The 25,686-nt window shown below is 42.1% G+C and overlaps 1 protein-coding gene across 1 annotated transcript; it reads right to left on the reverse strand.

Annotated features, from left to right (window-relative positions):
* Positions 1-2,153: 2,153 nt before the first annotated feature.
* On the reverse strand, positions 2,154-25,177 carry ZNF365 (zinc finger protein 365). The gene is made up of 5 exons (XM_016220851.2): positions 25,127-25,177; positions 22,633-23,388; positions 11,367-11,547; positions 5,760-5,797; positions 2,154-5,045 (listed from the first exon to the last, which is right to left on the reverse strand). Exons 2-5 carry the CDS (start codon positions 23,373-23,375, stop codon positions 4,784-4,786), a joined length of 1,224 nt encoding a protein of 407 aa, XP_016076337.1. The 5' UTR covers positions 23,376-23,388; positions 25,127-25,177; the 3' UTR covers positions 2,154-4,783.
* Positions 25,178-25,686: the final 509 nt, after the last annotated feature.

A 25,686-nucleotide genomic window follows, 5' to 3' on the forward strand; every position in this document is an offset into this window, starting at 1 on the left:
GATAAACTGGGGGTGTCTAGAGATGACAAAGTGGTGACATTTATATCCCCCATAGTGGCTTGCATTAAATAGGTGCAATAATTAATAAATATGAAACTGAACTTTAGGACAATGAGAAGCATTGTATCATTAACAAATGCATACATTTATGGCCGTTTTCTGGGAATCTTGTCAAGGAGGTGGCTCAATGTTGTGCAAAAAGCACTGGCTGAGATACAGGAAGACAGGAATCTGGTTCTCGCCCTTGCTTTGTGTGTCCTGAAGAATCTCCTGGGCCTTGTACAACTCTTCACACCACTATAAGGTCCGCCTTCATATTGTTGGAAGAAAGGCAGAAGTATAATTTTGTACTATCTGAATTTAGTATAATTAGTACTATCTGAAAAATGCCTGAGGAAGGCATGATACAGGAGCCTCACACACCACATGCCATCTCTTACCAAGTCCAATGTTGCCAAGATCTTCCCCAGCGCTGGACAGAATTGCTATTGACTCCACTTAACACCAGATGAAATGGTTGGCTTGCACTCAGGAGCCATGTTGTAACAGAAAATGCACCTTCTCTTTAAACACTGAAACCACATTCAGTGAGGTGAGACGCTTCCTGAGAAGCACATGGTCCTGACCGAGGAAACAGTGCCAGACGTACATCTCCCATTTCCCCACTTGCTGTTTCTGCACCTGCTAGGGGAAGAAAATGATACCTCCTCACCTCTGCCTACCTCAAAAGCATCCATGAGGGTAACCGTGGGCGCATGCGATATAGGACACCCCATAAGGTTCAAGTTGGTGAAATCCCCAAAATCAATTTGTCATGTCAACACTAAATTTTATGCAGCCAACATTTACAATAATGTAGCATCAGTACCTATGGCAGAATCCCAGTTATGTGCACTTTGAAGAATCCAGTTTAATTCCCCAGCCAAATAAGGGTCCCATTTGCAATAAAGAAAAGAGCAGTGTAGAGAATCAGAGCTCACTTTTTAACCATGTGAGCTATTCTTTGTTGAACTTAAAGATATTTTTTGTTCAATGACTTGATCTCCGCTTCTCTAGAACTTCCACTCACTGATGTTGGTGATGTCTTTTGCAGCTGAACAAAGTAAGTATTCTTGCATGTGGCAGCCCTTCGGATATTTGAGGACAGCCGTCATGCCTCTTCTCTCAGGACATGGGTACCAAAGCCCTCAATCTCCATCCCAGACACCTGCCTCCACATATATAAAATTTACCAGCGTCCCCACTGCAGTGTGGGCAGGAGAGCAGGGCCTGCCTATGCTTGTTTACTGTAATGAAAAAACTGTTTTGTCTTAGAATAATGGCTGCAAATCCAGAGTAAATATATCATAGGGCTACAGGTTGAAGATCCCTTTCAGATATGTCCATTTTACTGATACAGAACATGGACAAAAAAAGAAAAAACTTTCACAACCTTAATTCCACATAAAGGTATTCCATTTCTAAAGTTCCCTATCATATATATATTTGAAATGGCTCTGGGGCTTGTGTTTGCGATCCTGCATGCCTGCCATTTCTGGAGTTCATTTTTTCAGGGATCCCAACTGAGCAGGATCAAGATACTAAGATTTATGTTTTCTAATGCTCAGAGATGGTCAAGAATGTCAATTATTTCTCAAGAATATTAAGACCTGGTGAAGATTAGCTTTAATATAAGTAAGTATAAGAACAGACTGAGGTCATCTTCCTAATAGTTCTAATAGCTCCTGGAAAAATGGAGTCTCTTAATTTTTCCTAATTCCGTGGTTTTTAAAAGGCCACTGGTAGAGTAACAGTACCAGTGACGTACTGTACTTCTCTCTGTATCTGTCCTGATCACTCTCTGAGCCTTGGAATCACTAGGATATATAACACATATAGGTTGGGATGTATACTGTGAAATCTGTTTGTGATTTTTGCTAAGAACTGACAAGTTTAAAAACACAGTATAGGAAAATCACTCATAGTTATGGAGGAAGATGGGAGAAAAGAGCTAAATGAGCTTGTAATGAGGATTTCTCAGTGTGAACATATGTGAAAAGAACTTTGAGATATGGACATTATGATAAACAAAAACGATCAGGCTAAGTTCTCAAGAAAGCTTTGCCTGATACACAGCTTACTCATAAAGACCATTTTGTTCCTGTTAATGGACCAGCACGCTTGGCTTCCCAGAAACATTTCAACTGGATGAAAAATAGCAATACATTAGTCAGAAATATAGCTTTATTATTATAATATTTCATAATCTAAAAATTGCCTTTTTAACTCTTGGAAGAGAATATTCCAACTTCCAGACAACGGACCAACCCTGCAAATACTGGAAAACAGTGTCTAAGAAATCTGAATTTTGCAGTTAAGAATCTGTAACCTAGTTTGGGGGGGGAAAAGAAAGAAAGAATAGTTCAATTAAGATTATTTTCCTTACAAAACAAATTAGATCCATTCTTCAGTTTAGCCTTGAACATGTTCTCCCAGAAACTTTGGTGATTTCTTCCAAAGAGCAACTTTAAGGTTGACTTCCCATGTGGACAAAGAAAAAAATATTTAAAAATAAGACCAAGTGGGACATGGTACAAGGCTCAGGCCATGGCATGTAAGTGGGCTATCCCTTGGAGTGAGCCAGCTTCCACGTTTCCATAGCAAATTTATGTGTCTCAGGAAGCACAACATACATAATGCATTTCCTTGTGTGAGGGTCAGACTGTAGTTGAAACTTAAAAAAAATTGTTTTAATGTAATAAATCTTGAAATCATCTGTCTTGTGTAATGTACATAGCGTAGATACGATATTACGGTACTTTCTGGAGATCACTGGGTACCACTGTCAAAAAGAGCTGTCATGCCCTCTAAGCATATTAAATGAAAATTGAAAATGTAGCTTACATTGAATAAAGTAGAAAAAAAGTCTGGTTATACCACCTTTAAAAACAAGTTGTGATTGCACACACATGTTACAGGACAATTAGCATGCAATGCAACCAACAAGTCCATTGTTTAGTATGTAAAAGGCTAAAGTGCAAACATGGTATAAACATCAATAATAAATAATCTTGGGGAAGATTAATTCTCCAAATAAATCATTATAACATTACAATTTTTACAATGTCAGCCAAAACAGTGATATTCACAGCAATGTTTTTCCCACTCAGTAGTTGCCTATATACCACATGAATGGCCCACCCCATGAGCCAAAAGTTGAAGTGAAGGTTCAAAAATCAACATTTTTACTATAACAAGTTAAAAATGTTTGTATAATGATAAGTTATATTTTTCCATTTACTGTTATTTTAACTAATTGATTTATTACCTATTTTTAATGCACTGCTAATCTGATGCTTATTTATAATAACAACCATAATTCTACTAATGTTAATTAGGTTACAGTTTTCATTTTTAAAGATAATTCAATTTACATGAACACAGATAGTTTTAAAACCACCCACCACAAACACACACCTTGTCCATTAGTATTTAAAAATAAATTAATATACTTGACATATATTTTATATGTTATATATATGTAATATATTTGTGGACATAATTATTCTTATTTCCAGAACAATGTCAGCACTTATAAACTCTGCAGGAGATTTGATGATAATACTAAGTTTAAAAAAACATAAAAATTCATTCTTGAAGACAATCTTAAAGCAGGAGATCCTTAGCAGATGGGTCTTTTGGAAACAAAGGCCATTTTAGGGCGGAGAGGAGGACAGTCTCAGATTCTGGATCCCACATGTACTGTTTATTTCAGAAACTACTTTAGAAAGCAGTGGACAATGACACTTCAGATAGCTGGTTGAAAGGTAAGAACATATATTTCAGTCATGAAAGGGCACAGAAGCAGCAGGAGGTGGACAAGTTAGGCCAGCAAGGAGAAAGCCATGCCTGCAGCTCGCAGAGAGGCCACGGACGCTGCCAGGGAAGGTCTCCGCAAAGGGCTGTGGTGTCTCCAGGGTGGAGACATGTGCAATCCATGGGCATCCAACCATTCAGACCCTGAACTCATGATGGGTTTCATATCCTCCCCCAACCACAGCAATAAAAACAGCTTTTGAGATGGAGGCTGGCAGCACAGTCTTAGGGTGCAGCGTACCCAGCCAAAGAAGAGAGCAGAGGCACACCAAAATCTGAACACGTGTGCATCCGGGAAAACAAATAAATTGGAAAACAGTCCATCGAAATGAAAACTGAAGTCGAACAAATGAGTCCCTGTAGCAACCCAAACACTGAAATCTGGATGAACCAGAATATTCTGGGAAACAGGAATTCGTATTTTGGAGGCTTTCAAACTAATTGAGGGGAAGGTTAAAACACAAACAAAAACATTGTTATTTCACTGCCATTAAAAGAATTTATACTCCCATTCCTTGTGTCACAATTTGGAGAGCAGTGGACACAGATGAATCTTTTCCAGCACCTGACATCTTGTGTGGCCTTGGGTCTGAAACGCCAGATGCAGATAAAGACTGGGCTATTTTAGAAGCTGGAGCTTTGTTTTACTAACATTTTGGGAAAGGCTGCTTTCTTTTTGCTAAAAATTCTTTCTGTAATTTACCTCTTGCTTCTATAAGGAGCCTGCAATAAAATTCTGGTTCACCAAGATTCCCGTTTGTTAAATTCTGGTTAATCCATGTGCTTGCACAGACAAGAAGTAAACGTGTTCTGCCCTTTGCTTTCCCATTGTATCTTACTATGGGATGTGTCCAAAAGGACATTACTGTTGGCCCCTTGAACAACATTCCCCAAAGCCCAACACTGGTGGTCCCGGCCACCCACCCTTTTAGATGATGTTCACAAGCGCCGTTGGCTTTTTTTTGGCCGTTTTGGGCCTGATGTTGCCTTTCCGACTAAACCCCAAAGGCTCCCCTTTCTTCGGCGGTCTGCAGAGTTCTCTTGGGGTCTCAGCCTGTTCGTGAATGGATTTAGTAGGCTGCATGCTGGCTCTGTCATCCTTGGCTTTTTTCAGGTAGCTCCTTCCCTTCGGATGAAAATGGGCCTTGAGATCGGGGTGGTTACAAACCGAATGCGGGTGCCCTCGGCTTCTACAGATGGGCAGGTGTTAGGAAGGAGATAAGCAGAAAGATTACTTTAAAACTTTGCAAGAATGAAAACTACCCCTGGCACAATCACATGCCAGAGCAGTGATAATGCTGCCCATAAAACAAAAGACATACGTTGGTATTTTTCTTACAAAAATTCTGGTGACGTTCATGAAGTGATCTCATGATACTACATTCTCAAAGAGATATTACCAGGCCCATTTAGCAGTGATAAAAACTGAGGAACAGAAAATTTAAATGACTACCCAGGATAATAAATACAATTGGTCTATGGAGAAGATGGGGCAGAACCCATATCTCATGAGTCTTTAAGTGACTAGTAGGGGACTCAGACAAATCTGTAGTACAGCTATTATAAAGCGTATGATTCATGGTATAAATGTGTATATGTAATATAGTACACATACTACATTAATAGTACTATAGACCTATTATGACTATACTATACCTCAATCAGAGAAAGTCATACTATATAATACCATATAAATACTCCTATAATACTATCACACTGCCATATATTACTAGACAACTAGCATAGCTAAAAGTTACACCCATATTTTAGTAAGTTAGGTACATAAGCAGGTAAAGTTTTACCTGAAACCCTCAAATCCACCTGTATTATTGATGTCATATAAAATGCAACAGGAAAACATGCAAACATTATCAAATGGCCCAAATATAAGAAGATATACATACAGGCATTTGGGTTTCCTATTTGAAGAGATATCTGTAAGCTAAAGGAAAACAAATAAGAAATAACATTACTTATCTTGAAGACTGAATTTGGTTTTTAAAATCTTGTTTAGATTTTTAAGAAACTATATTCCCATTAAGGAACCAGAAACTATCTGTAGCACTGCCCATAGCACCACCCACTACAGCAGAGAACAGGTACGTCTCACACTCAGCCTCTGCTCACTCAGGGGTCCTCTGTGGCTCCCTGTTCTGAGATTTCCAAGAAGCTAGTATCAGCAGAACCAAAAAATGTCAACAAGTCAGAGAGTCCCCCAACAGAGCAACATTTGAAGAAACATGTTTTTAAAAATTGGAATGATGTACCATTATTTCTTGATTGGTTCAGACTATATTTGCAGCTAATTTACTACAGCTGTGGCTGGTCACAGTGTGTCAACTAAGAGGAAAATTGGCATAAAATGTTTATTGCCTAAAATATATCATTTCTAAAATGAGAGCATATGAAGACCAACCAACTCCACAATTGTCCCTGAGGCTATCTATCATTGAAATTATTTTCCGCTCCCATTAAAACATCTTCACGCACTTTTGTGGCTGAACTAGGAATATCATTTTCAGAATAAATTGATAATTATCATTTTGTGATCCAGATGTCACCATCCATTTTATAGGCCAACCCAGTGTATTCCAAACTTCTGTTCCTGATCTCCTTCACTAAAAGAAGTGGCAGGCAGGCAAGCAGAAGATGGTGACAAAGAAAATGCGGAGAAAGGGCATCTTGGTGTTGGGGACCAATGTGGCCAAGACATGTGTCTCCGCTAAACTCCAATAACCTGAGAAACAAAGCTCAGCATAAGAGGGTCATTTCCCGGTTCTTCTGTCGGCACCTTGAGCTCTAGTCAGGAGCAAATCAAAAAGAAGTTTTCTTAACTTTTGAGGGCCATGTCCCCAAGAAGGCTTGCCTTCTGCCTTTCGACAATCGAAAGTCAGCATTATCGTTGGCCCTGTCCACATTGGCTGGCTTTGGCATGAGATTAGTAAATACGAACAGAAAAAGTCACCTTCCTTGCATGAGGGTCGGGAGGTTATGCAACATGCAAAGAAGGTGGGAGAGATGGCACAGATGAACACCAGGCTGGCAGCTTCTGGGAACCCCAAAGGCATCAGCATTTCTACTTCTTGCCCTCCTGCCCTATGGCCACCAATAAGGGTTTCTCAGCTGGGTTCCTTTAATAGACTTTAGTGTATGTGTAAATTATTTTTAAAAAAATTACAGGGTCTTTCTCCCTTTAAAGCCCTCTCTTCAAAAAATAACAAAAAAATAAAATTTTTTACTTTACTGTATGTATGTATACAGTTTGATGACTCATTGCTTATATGTATACACAATACCCTTTGGAATTTTATGAGAGAGAAAGAAAGAGAGAGAGAAAGTGTATATATGTGTATATGCTTCCCAGCTTCCCTTTCTGGGAAAAAGGCCAACAGTGTTTTCAAATGTTCAAAGGAGTCCCTGACTTCCAAAATATTTTAAGAACTACAACCTTAGCACTTATGGATGTAACTAAGGGACCCTGCTGGGACCTCAGGAAATGGGAATAATTTACTGTGTATTACAGAAAAGGAAATGCATAAATAAAGATGGGTAAAGATGAGCCACAACCTCACATATAGATATCATAAATTGTGCATGTCTATACATCACACGCTGGGCAAAATACTCACCATGTAACAAACACAATTAACCCTAAAAACAACCCTAAGAGGTAAGCCTTTTAATCCCCACTTTACAGATATGGAAACTAAGGCAGAAAAGTTAAGTATCTGGTTTGAAGCCTCAGTGCTTTACCAATGTGAAGGCTGGACTTCAAACGCAAGTTTACCCTCTGCACGGCCTCCCTAAAAGGTGTGTGTTTGTACATAAGTATAAGAGCAAGAAGTGTAGATAAAAAAAGTTAAGTGGAATCCGTGGCTGGATCAGAATTTCTCCAGCGATCCTGATCCTACAGATTATGAGGTTTGGGGTGAAGGTGGGACCAATGATCACACACAGTAGAATTTCATATGCTCTCCTCCCCATGAACACAAGAGGCCACTGTTCCTTCGGGGCCCTGGAGCCTCAGGCAGCACTGCGCACTCAACTGTTCAGGCCAAAACCTTGGGTTCACTCTTGATTCCCACTTTCTTTCCCTCACCTGCCTAATCTAACCCTCCAGCAAGGCCAGGTGGTCTTGTCCATTCTATACCCATCACTTCTCTTTACTTCCACTCTATCCAAACTGCCACCTCCTCTCTCCTGCCACACACCATGCAGCCTTCGAACCCATCTCTCCTTGCACTCCTCTAGTCAGTTCCCGGGAGAGCACCAGGCTGATTCTGCTAAAACACGGATCACCTCCAGCTTCCAACCTTCCAAGGTTGCTCTGGAACAGACTCAAACTTCGTTCGTGACCTATAAGCCCCGGCATGATCTGGATCCTTCCCAATCCTCTGACTTCATCTCCTACCACGCAAACGTCCCAGGCTTGTTCCCTCCTAAGGCACTTGCAATGCCTATTCCTTGGCCTAAACCATCTTATTTCCAAATTTTCAGAGCTGGTTCCTTATTATTCAGGCCACAGTGCAAAGTTGCCTCCCCAGCGAGGCTTCTCCTGGAAGCAGTTCACTGAAGTGGACATCTCAAAGGCATCATCTTTTCTCTTAATAGTAGTTATCGCTATATAAAATTCTCTTTGTTATTTGTGTACTTGCTTATTGTGAGCCCCTCCTCACCAAGAGCAGGGACCTCTTCTACCCACACCCAGCAGTTTCCTCAGCACTCAGTAAGCGCTGCATCCCCAATAAGTAAGTGTTCAATGAATTACTGCTAGTCCTAATTCAGCAACCTGCAGGAAATAAATGCAACGCTTAAAATAAGATCATCCAAGCTGTTCCATAACCTTCCGTGCGAGCAGTTCTGCCCGCAATTTTGGCAGATGGGATACTGGGTCACTTTGTGTCTAATTCGACAGCATTTTTCAGAGCATAAAGACAAAATATCTGAGTAAGCACGGTACACTTTTAGAAACCAGCCAGGTGGGAAAGAACAAAAATGCTCAAGGGGATTCAGGGAAAGATGCAGATGCCGAAACATTATTTCAGAAAAGGCACTAAATATGAGGGGGGAAGGAAAACTTTCTAGAGCATAAAAGAATCTTGAAGCTAGAAGACACCTTAGAAAGAACTGATTTATACACCAAACTAGAAATTTCACTGCTATCTGGAGGCGGTAATAAGAAAAATAGGAAAGAGGAGAGGAAGGGAACTGGGGTGGGTGGGAAGAGTGATAAAGAAGATTGACACTGGTTTTGTAGCGTCGCCTCAGTGGAGATGGGGAGAGCCAGGCCAAGCTGGACATGGTATTCCCAACTGTTCTGGAGAAAGGGGCTCACATGTGGGGGGAGTAGGTCAGAATGTTCTGTTCCATCCTGGGGTACACTGGGGCCAAGAGCTCTTTTCGGCAGGTGGGACTGAGGCTCCAGAAGCCTTGGTGTCTCAGTGCTCTGGACCTTCACTAAGCTGGGCCAGAGGTTAATAAAGATATGCTCCAATGCTTCTCTGGCTAAAAGCACCCAAGTTCCTCTGTGTATCTAGAGCAGAGATGGGAGAGGTCCGTATAAGGCCCGAGAAATCATTTGGGTGACCCTGCCAAGACAATCTCAGGTGGGATTCAAAATTCAATAAATCTAGGAGATTTTTTCATAGGTAATTTTTAAGTTGGTAATTTTGTATGGCCTGAAAATGATGCTATAAATATCCAAATGGCCCTTGGCAGAAAAAAGGTTCCCCACCCCTGATCTAGAGTCACAGATACCCTGGGAGGCCAGACTCAGCACTTTCATTACATCAAAGACATGGCTCCTAATGTATGGGTGAGTGTATATTATTACAATGAAGTAGACTAAGTGAAAAGGAGACATGGTTTCAGGGTCTGCAGACTGTCTCTTAATGTGGTACATTATGGTCTAACATAGAGTAACGAGGATTCTACATGAGAACAGGGGAAACTACACGTGCTAATCCCTTCAGAAATCAAACACCTCATTCTTGGTCTTCTCAGAGCTGTATGCTCCCTCCACTAGTCAGAGTTCAGCCCCCACAACCCGATCATGATTTACTCACAAACAGCTCCCACGTCCAAATTCCCGGCTATAATCTTAAGTGCACTTTACTTGAATTAATTAATTCTTCCCTAGGTAAATCAAGTCTGATGATAGCAGATGATGTCACTCATGTTTGGGACACAGAGGGCAGGAATATAAATATTTATTAATTTCCTATCATGTTTGTTTATATGTATGTGTGCCTGTGTATATACAGATACATGAATATGTGTGTACATGTATACATGTTGTGTGTACATGCACATTACATGTAATTTTACATAAACACATCTGACTGGAGAGCAGAGATGCTGTCCAAGTCGATCACATTGTACACCATGACGAGAAATCACTGGCTATGTCTTACAAAAGGTGTTCATCTTTCAAGCTGGAAAAGTAAACTGAGCAGAGGAAGTGAGCACAGAAACGTAAATAGGAGAGAGAACTAATGGGCTTCCTTTCTTCCTCCTTGCCTTCCACTGTTTTCTCTCTAACATCCTCCTGGCTTAGCACATATTTCTTAGCTCCAGGTCACTTAAAAGCTAGGAGACTGAAAATATTAATGCTACATTTCAGTTTTAGAATTCCTAACGACCAAAGGTGATAAGCAAAGAACTTAAGAGGCCAAAAGATCTTACAAAGCATCCAGTCTAACTGCTTCATTTTATAAGAAGAACTAAAAGCCCAGGAAAATAAACTGTCTCTTTGGAGGGTCTGTTTTTCTACAAATATAACACTATTTCTACCAATTCAGTTTGGCATAGAGCCGGAGGGTGAAGAACTGGAATCTGTGTATCCAGAATTAAGCCTGTACCCTTCAAAGAGGCTTGGGAATCTTGATCAGGCCACGAGGAGAGCCTGGACCTTTCTGGGTTCTCATCTGGACTCTGATGGCTTCTTAAGCCCCTGAAACTTTACATAAAATTGTATGCAAAAGTTTATTCCATAATAGACTGCTGTGAATTTTTCTGTCTCTTTGAAAATACACTTAACTAACTTAACTCTATACTAACCTACAAAGACTACTAAATAGTGTTTTCCTTCCTACTAAGGAAAAAAGAAGCATGCAGTTAAATCTTGCTTTGCTGAGAAGGGCCACAGCTTTCATGAGATTCCCTTGAAGGGCTCCAAAACACAATTACAGATCTACTTGAACACCAAGACTGGGGCAGATGATTCCTTTGGATACTTCAAACTCTATTCAAACTCTGTTATTCACCAATTCAGCTTGGCGTGGACTTGGAGGGTGAAGACCTGGAGACCATGCATCTAAAAGTAAGCTCATTCCCAGGGGTCTTGGGTTCACCTGTGTCACTTCCATAACTCAGGCATGGCCAGGGCAGTGCTCTCAAATGATTTCTAGAGAGTCCCTCCAGGTAGCTTCCCAGCTCCCTTTGCTTCTGTCCTTGAGCCGATCTCACCGAACCCAAGGGCCCCCCACGCTGGCTGGACCTGCGTGACTTACCACGTGCCCGCCGGGGTCCCGGCCGAGGCCGGCGGCCTGCTGGCTCTGATAGTACTCCAGCTGCTTCTCCGCCAGCTCCACCCGCTGCAGCAGGTTCTCAATAAAGTCCTCGAGCCGAGCTTTTCCTTGAAACTCCTTCTCAGCTGCTGCTTCGAGGAAATGGTTGAAGGTGACAACTTCTCTGCAAGGAAAAATGGCAGGACACAAAATAAAGAAACGAGACAGGAGTTTATTCCTTCAACACATATTTATTGAGTTTCTAGTCTGTATAGGTACTGCCCTAGCCTGAATGGCCACAGCAATGACAAAAGAGATAAAATTCCATTTTTATGTTTACGTTTAAAGATGACAATTTTAGTAGAAGGAGATAGTCACTATAAAATATACAAAAAATATGTAAGTCAGGTGGTGATGTGCTAAGGAGAAAGCTGAAACTGGGTGCGAGGGGACAGAGAGTGACAGAGGAAGGGGGGGTGAGTGATATTTTAGAAAGCAATGTCAGGGGTGACCTTTTGGATGGTCACTTGAGCAGACGCTTGAAGGAAGGGAGGAGTAAGCCACGCACATCCTGGGAAGAGCTCGGTGGGAACGTGCAGGTGGGTTTAAGGTTCAGCAAAAAGGCCTGGGCGGAGGGAGCAGAGTGGGGAAAGGGGAGGTGAGTGGGAGCAGGGGACCAGGTAGGGCCTCACAGGCCACTGCGATGATTCCCAATTTTATTATAAATGAGATGGGAAGCCATTGGACACTTTTGAGAAAAGATCTGACTTATAATTTTAAAAGTCTGGCTATTAGGGCAGAAAAGACTACAGGGAAGGAAGGTATAAAGACCTTTTTCTTGGGTCAAGTTCCAGGTAATCAACACCGCCAATCGGTGTAGAGTATCACAGTTCTTATCTGATTTGCCTCACTTAACAAGAAATCATGAAGGTCCTTTCAGCCACCTCCTCTGTATGTTCTGCCAGCCCCACTGGGGATAATGAATTCCATAAGGAATACCTGTCGGATATAGTATTTTCTTTTGTGTCTTCAATATTTCTTTCAGTCTTTGAGGAGCGAACCCTCATTTTTCTGGCCATGCTCAACTTACGCAGAAGCAAGATTCTCAACAATATCCACCCCACCCTGCCAGCCTCTTTCATTTTAGATAAATGAATCCTATTTTTAAAATCTAACCTCATGCAGCTGTTCTAGAGAGTCTATTAAATTCACTGCCTTCTCTGCATCTTCTCAACCTCCGTTTGATCTTTATTTTCCACTGAACTCCATCATTTCGTAAGAGTAAAAACTTCAGGGAAAGCCAGCTCAGGAGTCAGAGTTTCACAGAAAGTCTTTGCAAAAGAGCTGGTCGTGGCTTCCAGCTCCTTTTGTCTGACTAGTCAGTGAGTTGCTTTTATGATAAGTCATGATTTTTCTCTCACAAGTATATTACGTCACACTTGGCCATACTGAGACTTCCTATAGAGTCAAACGCCTCTGCAAAATCTTGGGAATTATATATTTATAAAAATAGAAAAGAGACTGGTTGTTAAAAAGGCTTCACTCCAAGAACTGCTCACTACACCAGCCATCATTTTTCTATTTTCCTATCAGGGATCAAACATAAACCCCAATTCCGGAATAATTCCATTATCTTTTAGTAGTCAAGAAATATTCACACCAGAGAAATAAGAATCCTTTCGGAAAAGAGTTTTCTTTCATCATCAAGTTTCAAGTTTATTTCCAGATGTTCCTGTACGAGTCCCGAATAGAAGATGTGCACTTTTCAAGCTGTTCAGGCCATGGACACACGCCAATTTTCAAGCTTTACAGACAATTGGCTCTGATCTGACTCCTAGATGAGTCACGAACCTTAACTAGCAGCAAGACAGTGGAGGGGCCATCTGAGTGCTACACTTGGCCCTACCACAGCTCGAAGTTATGGTTGAGGTCCTTTGGAGAAAGCATCTTCACATCTCAAAAGCACCACTGAAAAAATAGCTCAGAAAATGGCTCCTACTTCCTCTTCCCAACATTAAGGTTTTAATTCTTTGGGTGTCAGGCTCATTGCAGAGACTTGCTGGGTGCAATTTAGGTTAACGGAATCAGGAAACAGTCTCCAAACTGTACTTATAGGGAAAACAACCCAAAACCCACAACCCTCTTCCCCACCAAAATCACAGAAAAAAAGAGCCACTGTATTTTTTAAAAATTCATTTTGGTTTATAATATTTACTATATTTATCTCAGATAGAAAGATTTCACACTAATTATGGGAAATATGAAAACTGACCTATTTGGAACCTCTAACTGAGAAAGGGCTGAATCAGCTTTGTTCCGCCTGCTAAGCCCCTTAATACAATACAGGACACACATTAAGTAATCAATAAATGCTTGTTGCAATTAATGTTTAAAAAGGACACGGAAAACACAAACAAACAGACCCATAATCCCATCACTCAGATGTCAACATTTTTTCTAGTCTTTTTTCCTCTGTACATATTTACTATTCTTGGGCTCTCAGGCTGTACTGTTTAAAATAGAAGACAGCAAGAGTTGGCAGCTTAATCCCACAGGATTAACATCTCAAAATCAAGAAAACAAATCTGAATGCATTGCAGCTCACGACTGTGGCTGTATTTATAAATCATGTAATGTTTTGCTGCTGGTTCCATATAAAACTTTTACGAATTAACATTAACGCTCCTAGCTGTTCCTGGAGTGTTATGTCATGTTGGAGAAGAGAAGCATCTTTTTCTAACTTTCCCCTCATCTAATTATCTTGTGCCCTGAAGCCAAGAAGTTAATACCCTTTGCATTTTTCAACCAACCTGGCACCAATGCTAACCTAATTTCAGTTTATGGGTGTTTCACATCAACTTAAAAAAAAAAATTAAAACAAGCCTGATGCTTTAATTTTAAAAGAGATGTTACACAAGACAGGGGGTGGAGAAATTCATCATACTGAGGTTGTGCTTGGGTATGTGTATTAGATAAAAACAGTAACAAAGGCCAGTGACTAACTGTGGAGCAGCATGTGTGTACAACTTCAGATCCCCTTTCACTTCCTGCTCAGCCTGGATGAACAATCTCCAGAAACACCTCTCATTTCCCCAAGGATTTGGGGAATTTCCTGAATGGAAAAGGAATAATATAACCAGAGTGCATTTGTGACCTCTTTAATAATTACATTCCAAACAGTAAAATATCCACTCAATGGATTTCAATGCAAGGGGGAAGGAAATAACTCATTGATATGATTTCAGATTCAACATTGCAATTAACCCTTAAGACTATTAAAATTGTCGAATTTTGGCATAGTATCAAAGCAGAATACCCACTACTCTCTGAAAATAGTATAAAAATACCTCTCCATTTCCCTACTACATATCTGTGTGAGACTGGGTTCCCTTCACCTACTTCAAAAAAAAAATAACAAAACGGCAACAGATTAAATGCAGAAGAACTAACAAGGTCTAGGTGTCTTCTATTAGGCCAGGCATTAAAAATATTTGCAAAACTTATAAACAATGCACTCTTTTCACTGAATTGTTTTGAGGAAAATTGTTATTTTTCATAGACACATGTCATTTTTGTTAGCAAAAATGGATTTCTTATTGCTATTTATAAGTGAATTAATGTTTTTCAAATTTCTAAATTTTAATTTCTAATACAGTAAATATCAATAGATAAAACTCACACACACAAAAGCTTTTTGGGGTCCTCAGATTTTTTTAAGAGTGAGGCCAAAAAGTTTGAGAACTGCTACCATGCTGTAAACCAGAATGATCTAGAACCTCAGAACCCTGATAAGGGTAAGCAACATGGGCTAAAACAAGAGTGATAGGCAGTCACAATCCATACATTTAATTATTCTATTATCCAGTCACTTAACATTTATTGAATGTTACCAGGTATTGGTTTAATGTTGGGGCACTCATGAACCCATGGCTGTATTCATGAAGCTTACTGTCTAATCTAGGGATCAGCCAACTGTTTCTGTAAAGGGCTAATGAATAAATATGTCAGGCTCTGTGGGCGTATGGTCTCTGTTTCACTACTCAACGCCTAGCACAACAGAGCCAGAGATGACATGTAAACGAAGGAGCATGTCTGTGTAACAATAAAACTTTATTTTTTTTAATTATTTTACTTTATGAACACTGAAATTTGAATTTCCTATAGTTTTCATATATCATGAATTATTATTTTTCTTTTGAATTTTTTCAACCATTTAAAAATATAAAAACCATTCTTAGCTCATGGGCTCCACAAAAACACATAGCAGGCTGGATGTGGCCAGTGGTATACTGGAGGAGCAGAACCTTAAAAGCAACAAATACAAAATAAATATATAATCACAGAGCTGAGCTGAATGTGACTAAGAAAAAGAATAATACGATGCTATTGGACCGAAGAGTAGCAAGACGTGTTGTTTTATTTTAAGTCCTCAAACCTATGATTCAGAATACAGTGTGAAAGCTGGGAGGCCAGATGAGAAGATGAGGGCAAGCCTGGGTGAAATTCAATCAGTGTGTAGGTATAGACCAGCTCTGGGGAAATTAATTCTAGGCTACTTCCAGCCCCATCTTTGATTTCTTATTTTTTTGTTTAAAGTCTAAATATAATTAAATCCAAGGTTTTAACTTTTAAACTTCAGCGAGAAATGTGCTTATTTAAAGCAATATTTGATACTAAGAAAAAACACCACTATAGTATAAGAAACTGTCCTGAAATTCATTATTTTGCCAAATGAGTTTCAGACCTCAAAACCTGTCAGTGTCCTGAGATTCAGAAACAAACACAGTATATGGAAGGACTGAGTGAAAAAGTTCTTTCACTATAATCAAAACTTTATTTAGAAAAAATATTTGTTCACTCATGCACTCATTTATTTACAGGCTGGCCATAATGTCTGAAACACAGATATTATTTCATTTCAAGCCCTTCGGTGACTTCTTCTGAAGTGAGTTAAAGACAGGTTCACTCAGAAAAATCAAAAACATACTATCGTGTGAACAACACACTCTAGAAGCAGGCATAGAGATAGAGGGAGATGCATATTAATGCTGGTTTTCATTTAGATTGTTCCTAGAGCAAATGCACAGTACGCATTGTAAATGAGGGTCCACACACCCATCATATCACATATAGTACTTTACCGTAAATAAACCACTTATTATGCCTATTCCCCTAAGTCTCCAGCTTTCATGGCAGTCCTGTAGCCTTACATGCCTTGAGCCTCGTTAATGTACATCGCATAGCTCCCTGCTTCAGCCAAATTCTTACTTTTGCACCTGCTGTCCCTCCTCCAGGGTCCCTCCAACCTGTCCTTCCCAAGCTCCCACTCTTAATGATCCCTCCAACCTCAGGGCTCCCCTGCTGGGAAGTTTTCCCAGACACATGGCTCAGGATGGGTTAGGTGACCTGCTGTGTTCTCTCGCAGAACCTTGCACCCCATCACGGGACACACTGCAGAAGACTAGTGCCATTTACCCCATTTCATTGTAAGATCGGTGAGCAAAATCAGGGACCCTGCCTGCTCCTTTACTATGATACCCCCAGAACCTAACATGAGCCCAGCACATTGTAGGGTCTCAACAAATTTCTGCCAAATGCATGAAATGTGCCACTACATCTCTAGTTGAAAAACTTTAACTGATGAAAAGATCTTTATCTTTTTATCTTTTTCCAGACAAGTACTGGGGCAAAAAAAACAATTAGTAACCTACATACAATAGAGGTACTTCCTACAGAAGTGAGGGTGGGATCTAAAATTGATGCCTTTCTTCTATTCTTAAACAACACTTTAATATAAGCTTCTCCTCCCAAAGGCAAAGTCCTACCAAGTTATTTAAATTTCATTTTACGTTACTGATTTATGAACCTTTTCAGAGGTATATGAAATGGTAAAAATACCTCCAGCTAAAAATAGTCTAGCCATTGATCACAGAGCACTTCAGACAGACCGTGATGTCAGCCACCAGACAAATTCCAAAGTCCGACTCAACCACCTCCAGGCCCCAAGAACCTGGCTGCAAACTAGGGGCTTGGGGTCAGCTCCTGTGTACCCCAAAGGCCCCATGGGGTGGACTCTGCACCTGCCTCGCATCTGGGACCATAACATCTCTACTTTTGTCAGCCCTTTGTCTCATCTTTCTTTTTTGGCATCTTTGAATAAACCAAGCAGTATATATTTCTCATTAAGGATTTAAAAACTAATGAGAAAATCAAATTATTCCTATTTGTTCTAAATAGATCAACACTTAAATTCTAAGCCCCTCGGAGCAAAAATCCGTGGGGTGGGGTGGGGTGGGGTGGGGTGGGGTGGGGTGGGGTGGGGTGGGGTGGGGTGAGGGGAGAGGAGGGAGAGCGTGAGAGAGAGAGAGAGACAGAAAAATAGAAAATTTTACTGGGTCTCCAAATCTTTCCATGTGACATCCCTCAGAGGGCATGTCTGACATCGGTTTTTCCTACAATAGTTTATGGCACATAGCCTGGAAAGAGTGGACCCCCCATTTATATAAATGCATTAAAATGTGGAGCAAACCGACCCCTTCCTGTCCCGCTGAATTCTACATCTGACATGATTTTTCTTGGCCTGCTTCCTAGCTCTGGGTCGGTCTGGAGACCAAGTTGCTTACTCACTGCTTTGGCTCATCAAAAATGGGAAAGACATAATTAAGTGGCAAGAGGGTTTAGTTGTGCAAAGCAAGTTACCAAGTCAAAGTTGCCTTTTAAAGGCCAGTGCTCCACAGCCAGCTTCAGACAGAAACCCAAATGGACATTACCTTGGTCAGGCCACCCCTAGATGTGTCTCTTATCATATCCCTGATGGCCTGGTGAATGTCTGCTTTACCTTCTGGTCTATCCCCACCATGAAAGCAGGATCTGGACTCATTTGCTTTACCACTTGTTTGACCAGGTCCCAGAACAGTACCTGGCACTCAGCATGCACTCCATAAAAATTTGTTTTCTGCTGACTCCAGTCTGGGGAACAAGGCAAATGATGAAGGAAGAAGGGAAAAGATTATATCTCGCAAGGGAGCAGGATGGAAATTAGAGATGGAATTACAAAGAGGCCCCTCATGGAAATCAAAGGCTGGTGGCATGTGCTCCACCCTGACAGGGCAGGGACACGAAGAGCATCAAGTTAAAAGCCCTTGTTGGAAGTTAAAAGCCCTGGGCTGGTGTTCCGGAAGCTTAATATCATAACCATACCTAATGACGCCACCGTTTCCCCATTTCCCAACACCTGTGATGCCAGCTGACATTTGCTTTAATCACATCAGAAAAATAAATGATGTCATCCTCACAGCCCTCTCAAAATAGCAAAGAAGCAGGCCCATTCCAAAACGGGCCGGAGTCAGTATTACTTAAGTCTTGATGCTTTGGGCAAATGCCGCAGTTTCAAAAGTCTGGCTAGGACATAGTGAATTAATAGAAAAAGCACTCATCAGAGAGACAGGGAGTTTGGGTTCCAATTTCAGGTTCGATACTAAATTTTTGTCCTTGGATGAGTCATTCCACTGCTCTGGGCCTTACTTTCCAAGTCTGTAAAATGAAGGTGTTATCCTGAAGGACACAGGGGTACCTTCCAGTACTAAAATTACACAGTCCCCTCAGGGGTCATCTCTAACCTCCCTGCTGTCCTTCAATGTCACCAGCCTCTGGCTACCAATGCAAATTCTGCCCTTTGTTCTCACTCCTTCGGTGTGTCCTCTTAAATAGAAAAATCTGTTCTCTAACTTTTTATCACCTTGAAACCATGGCTTGTATTGAGCACTTGTTCAACGCCCTGGGTTTGAACACGGGCGTGTTCATGGATATATTGCTTCTTCCTATGTAGAGTGTACGTTCCTTAGGGAAAAATACCAAGAAGTTCATGTCCCCCCCCACACCTAGCACAGTGCGAGGCACATCACAGGTGCTCAGGAGGACTTTCCAACCTTATCAGCAGGAGTGCGCAAGACAATTTAGGATTTCTGTTATTACAGCAATGTTCTCCAAACCCCAGGTGACCAACTGGGCCAGGAATCAGCCACTACCCAAGCCATCCTTTCTTGTTAAGGGATACCTTACTGCAAGGTTGGTCAGGATTGATTTACCTGATTACAGGCAGCGCTACCCTACAGCCCTGAATCCTCTTGAATAAGTAAATACCTGTTTCCAGGACTTTTAAAATTGCACAGACTTTGTGAAGGCAATGAGAAATTTCTTTTGGATTTGCTCTTCAGAAACAGAGATACCTCTCTACAAAGGTACAATGAGACTCATTGGCATAGAGGTACAACATAGTGCCAATTCAAATAATCCCCTCTGTTACAAAGCATATATATATGACTTCTACTATCGAGGTGATTCAGTCCATAGATGGCCCTGGGGCAGAATTAGCTCTCAGAGTCTTTTATTTCAGTTTGAAAGAAAGAATTTTAAAGTTGAAGAAAAAAATCCATAGGCAAGAAAAACTTGTGTGAATATTAAATACTGATGTTTCCTTTTTTTAAAACCAAATCTACCATTTGTGTCTCAAAGGGTTCCCAGAGTTTAAGTCAATTTCGAATGGTACTATCACAACCTACTTTCTCGCAAATGGGCCATGAGAGCTCATTTGAAGGAGTTTCTCAGGGGAGCAAAGCTCCTGGTAGGTTCCTTGGCAAACAGCAGCTTCCCATATCGGAAAGGTGACCTCTTTGGTGGAAGGCTCAGCTCTGGGAGGAAGAAGTAAAGAGGGAAGGGGCATGGCCCAGCCAGGCAGATCTAGTTAAATCAACCCGGTTTCAATGGATGGCAGATGGGCAGCTGGCTCGCCCACGTCAGGGGGTTGGGGGTGGAGGTGGAAAGGAGGCTGGACACTGTAAACAGTGAGAACAAGAGCACAGTTGCCCTCTCAAACCAAGAGCTCCACTGTCCTTTCTGGAAACAAGACTCTTTCAGTCCTAGTTCATGTACAGAAAGAATTATTATTTGAAGCTTGAATACAGAAACTGATGGAAGACGCCAAATGAAGGCTTAAAAAATGAAGACTTTGTTTAGTTTATGTTTAAAAGTTGAAGGCAGTTTCACTGTATTTTCATTTAAAGTGGGTTTTATAAAATCACATTACTTTTTTTTTTTTTCTGGTAGTCCAATATATGCCATACTAAAAATCAATTCATAATTTACTCTCAGATAAACTCACAAAAACATGAACAAAGACATATGTACAAAGTTGTTAACAGAGGCACTATTTTTAATACTAGGAAAATGGAAAAAAAACCACCACGCATTCATCAATAGCAATCTGATGAAATCAGCCATGATGCATCCACACCATGGAATACCACCTAGTACCCAAGAGGAATAACATAATTCTGTTTAGTGCATGAAAGATTCCTACAATACACTAGTTAAACAAAACAAACTCCACACACAAGTGGCAGAATAATGTGTGTCATGATTCCATTTGGAAAAACATAGTAACTCTGTGTGAATAAAGTACATATGATTTATACGTACACAAGAAAGGTATAGAAGGAACTAAACAGTGGCTATCTCCAGAGGATGGGGTATGCTTAGAGAGGACGGAGGACTTTTAACACATACAGTTCTCCCATGTTAATTTTTTACAAGTATGTATTAGTTTTTCAGTTGGTCCTCAGGTGACAGCCCTGGATTAACCATAACACATTATCATCATTGATGCAGGCATGGCCCACTTTTACTCAAGTAAGTTAACCAGTTCTTTTTTAATAATAAAGCATCCTTGAATCCACCACCCCAAATAAAAGTTAGATCCTCTACCATAACCTAGATCTAACCCTATGACCCTCCCGGTCATCATATTGTCTTCCTATACTCTAGGCAATCAACATCCCAAATCCCACATCCATTATTCCTTAGAGATTTAATTTAAAAATACAACAAATAAATAAATGCAAACAATTAATTTGCTTACTTTTTAAATTCACTGCTCTTGAATGAAACTGAAATACCATAAAATTTAATTCTAAGCTTTTCTTTGCACACAGGGGAACCCCGTATCTGACATTTTTCCAGTGGTGCAATGTTAGTCACCCTGGTGGCCATAACAGGTTAAGGCACTAACTTCCCACCAGGAAACACTGGAAACCAAGAGAAAAGAATTTTTCATTAGCTATCATTTCCTTAAGATCAAATCAGTGGCTGATTCAATTCTGCCCTCACTACATATTTGGAAAGTGTCTAGTTGAGCAAAGCAGGCTTTCCCTCTAAGTAGCATGCAAGCATTCAGTGATAGTGAATGATGATCTCTTTAATATACAGGGTTTCTCAGCCTCTTACCAAATGGAGGAAGTTTTAATCACTACATTTTAAGAGACAACATATAAAGAAGAGTGCCACAGGGCAGAGAAAGTATGAAATTAAGTCAATCTCTATAATGGAACTCAAATTATTTGGAAACTTTCCTTCTAGGATGTTTTAGTTTATCCATTTTTATGTCCTTTCATTCAATGAATTCTGAGCCTCCATTTAAAACTAAATCCAACATTCTGCTTTTGGGAAATACACTGCATAGATACATATATATGTTTTTAGTTTGGATTGAATCCATAATTACTGATAAGAAAATGCTTTCCCAAATATGATGACCTTTAAAGTATTAGTTTATTTGATCACCTATAACTTGTGAAAACCAGTATCAACTCTTTGCAAGCAGGCATGACTCACTCTAGTAGGATATAACATTTTACAAAAAGAAAATTCTCATACTTAAATCACAGAAGCAGAGCAATATCACAAAGTTTCCTCTGGGTTTCCTAATGTCTGCTTCTTCCAAATAAAAATTGTAATTGAATGGATTCTCAGCAATCAACATTTAATTACAGCGGGCGGATAATCCAAAATGGCAAAGCAGCCAAAATTATTTGTATTTAGGGCATTCTTTATACTTGAATAAGACAGCATTTCATATTCTTGACTTTATTACATGGAAACTGTCAAGAAGGAAGACTCCCCAGCCTGTCCTTTCTGCCCTCCCATTCAACTCCCCTGCTCAGCAGTGGGTGCTGGGAATGGCACCCACTACAGAAACAAGGCACCACTCTTCTGTTTAAAAACTTTATCTGTACTTTACAGTTTCCAAGGTAAGAAGAAATTAGGTATTTTGACTTATAGGTTACTGGGCTGCAGACCATACACAGAGAGGGTAAATAATATTAAAAGCCTTGTGCCTCCCACATTCAACTACATCAGTAAGAAATGCAGCCAAGGTACCACCTGCAAGTAATAAAAACCAAACCTTGCTTAACACTGTCCCAGTGTCACTTACTCTTCTTTCCTGAGAAGCTCCTCCTCTGATTCTGTCAGGCGCTGTCTCAGCCCCGCGATCATCTCCACGGCCACGTCCACCTGCCTGTTCAGGGCCCGCTCTCGTCTCTGAACTTCTTGCTTTTTCTGAGTCAGCTGGACAAAAGCTGCCCGGACTTCCAACAGCTCTGCAGTTTTCTGGGCCAACTCTTTGGTGAGTTTATCGATTCTCTTCTCGATGGTCCTGTCCACGGCCTCAACCATCCGATTGAATTTTTCTCTGACATGGGCCTCGAAAGCAGCTTTGGTATCCGAGGTGGGAAGTCCGGGACTGGACCGGGGCCCATCCAGCGAGTCGGCGCACAGGTCCACGGCAGTGTAGGTCTGCACGTAGGACACGGGTCTCTCCGCCACCACCTCGAATGGCTTCCTGTCCTTGGAGTGTTCGTGGGAAATGCTATACAAGTTAACATAGCTGGGTTTCTGCTTCACCACGTTGCCACAGCTCTGCAGTTTTCCCAGTTTCAGGGATTCCGAGGAAGTGAGTAGGTCTGCGTCTTTGAGGGATGGTAAGAGGCTGCATTTTGTCAAGAGCGTTCTTTCCTGGTAGCTGTGACTGAATTCCAGATGGGCCTTCAACGACGACAGGCTTCTAAACCTGGTATGGTCTCCGCACCTCGGGCAGCGGAAGGGCAGGCACACAGCAACATTCTCGAAGGACTCCTGCCAGGGGTATCTGCTTTCTTCAAAAGCCTTCTGTTGCATTACTCTAAAAGTCCTGGGCAGGGGGAAATGAAACAGGTCGTTTACATGTCTGTTTAAAAAATGCTACTGTAATGACTATTGTTGCTCCTCTCCATGATGCTAGGGCTAAGATAAGAAATTCCTGCGAGAGACTAAGAACTTCCTGTTATTAAGAGTTATGCTGATGCCTACCTGGTTCAAACATTGGCCATCTCCATGAGGCCAGAAGTTCTTTGGTTTCAAATGACCTTTGCATATATCTTATAAAATTAAAATCCACAATCCTTGGTTCAAATCCAGCCACATCCGCTCATTTCCCTAATGTCTACTGCCACTTTGGCACTAACCTGACTCTATGACCTGCAAAGCCAAAAATGCATATTACTTGGACTTTACAGAAGAAGTTTGCCAACCCCTGGCTAGGACAAAGAGGGTGGGTAACATTCCCTTTTTGCAGATGAGAAAACTGGAGCAAGGAGGTAAAGTAAGTAATTCAAGGTCAGATAAAAATGGCAGATCCAGAAGTAGATTCGAGTTTCCTGTCCTCCTGAATTTAGTACACAAACTGCAAAACCGTGCCCTATTTTACTAACAACATGATAAACATGGATACAAAAAATGAGGAAAACTCAGCAGGAATTATCAAAACAGGTCCCTCAAGAACAGGAAAGATATCACTCAAACTAGGTCCTGAGCACACAATCGGCGAAAATTTTTCAACCTGAGATTGTTGCCCTTAATTTTGTCCTTTAATCATTGCTGTGATGACAGAAATCGTAAGAACAATGGCCCTCCATCTCCATAATCGAGTTACTAAGATTTGGGAACCCAATGTGTCAAATATTTTTTGATCTAAGTGGGGCCATGGCCAAGACTTTATTAAAATAGGGTGTTCTGGATGGGATCTGTCTTGTCTCTGATCCTATTTTAAGGATCAACCTCTAGACATTAAAGACAACCTCCAGAGATGGCCAGTGTTTGAACCAGGTAGGCATCAGCATAACTCTTTTAATAACAGGAAGTTCTCAGTCTCTCGCAGGAATTTCTTATCTTAGCCCTAGCAACAGATGACTGCTAACAACCCAATTCTGCAAGCAACACAATATCTATTTCCTCCAGGAATGATTTCTACTTAAACATAGGAAGCACTGGGCCCCCAAAAGAGGGAGCTTAGATAAGGGTCTAGGCTGAAAAGTGTTGTTACTGGGCCCTCAACCTCTTCAAAAGCAGAGGTGCAAATGATCCCCAGCCAGCTAGGCAAAGCTTCCAGGTTAATAAGCCCCCGGCCCCCAGAGAGGGGAACCTCTTCCTGTGCTACACAGGCTGTTTAACGACCGGTTTTCTGGGATAGGGTGCACACCCTGCCCAAAAATGCAGGCGAGAGGTAAAGGAAGGGGAAGTTAGGATTCTGGGGGGCAATGGGAAAGGGGTGGCATTCGGCAGGGGGGAGGAATAATCATGCACTCCGGGAATATGCATGCTGTCAAGGGCCCAGCGCAAACCCCAGTGCACAGGGTTAGCAGAAAAGCCCCAAATTCCTCTGCCCGAGCAGGGCAGGCAAGGACCCTGCCTCCGGGGCCCTGGCTCTCCCCGCCCCCGCCTCGGAGGCTGCAGCCCCCCGGTGCCGAAGTGGATACGTTTGCACAGGAGTTCCCGCAGGTGGGCTCCAGAAGCCCAACTCCCCGCCACCACGCGGGGACGGGACCTCCTTTCCAGCCCCGGCCCGCGCCCTCGGCCGCGCCCCCGGGCCCGGGCCCCGCAGCGCCACTTACCCGACTTGTTGCTGCAGCTGCGGCCGCTGCTGCTGCTGCTGCTGCTGCGGCTGCGGCCGGCGCTGCTGCTGCGGGAGCGGAGCGGTTTTCAGCAGAGCCGTAAATCAGGCTGAGCGGGCCCGCTCCCCCCGCGCGCACCCCCGCTCCCGGGCGAGCGGCGTCCAGGGCGGAGCGTGGCGCGGGCCGGCGGGGTGACGCGCGGCTGCGGGGGACCCCGCGCGCCCGGAGAGAGGGCGCCCCTGGGGGTCCTGGAGCGCCGTGGCCCCGCGGGTGACACCCCCGCTCTGCCCAGCTGTGGCGAGCACCGCCTCCCCGCCCCAGCCGTGGAGCGGCTCGCACCCGGTATTCCACGGACACGCGGGGCGAGGTGCCGAGGTCGCTCCCCGGGAGGGGAAAGAAGAGCGTGCCGCCCCGAGGCGCTGCGCTGCCTGCAGGCCCTGGCGGGCTCCCGTGCACTTCACAGTTGGCGGGGAGCGGGAGAGTGGGGGGAGCGTGAAGCGTGGCTGGGAATCCTTCTCGAACATCTGCCCGCAGGAAGGTCCGGTTATTCATGTTAGGAC

Source organism: Miniopterus natalensis, chromosome 14 (assembly GCF_054644295.1).
Source record: "Miniopterus natalensis isolate mMinNat1 chromosome 14, mMinNat1.hap1, whole genome shotgun sequence".
Taxonomy (NCBI): Eukaryota; Metazoa; Chordata; class Mammalia; order Chiroptera; family Miniopteridae; genus Miniopterus; species Miniopterus natalensis.

What these genes read in the sequence shown, in the direction of transcription:
- ZNF365 (XM_016220851.2), bottom strand. Translation starts at nt 23,375, where the DNA reads ATGCAACAGAAGGCTTTTGAAGAAAGCAGATACCCCTGGCAGGAGTCC. An exon ending in GAGCTTCTCAGGAAAGAAGA is followed by an intron (nt 11,548 to 22,632) that starts GTAAGTGACACT and finishes TTTTCCTTGCAG; the next exon opens with AGAAGTTGTCACCTTCAACC. An exon ending in AATAGGAAACCCAAATGCCT is followed by an intron (nt 5,046 to 5,759) that starts GTATGTATATCT and finishes GCCCATCTGTAG; the next exon opens with AAGCCGAGGGCACCCGCATT.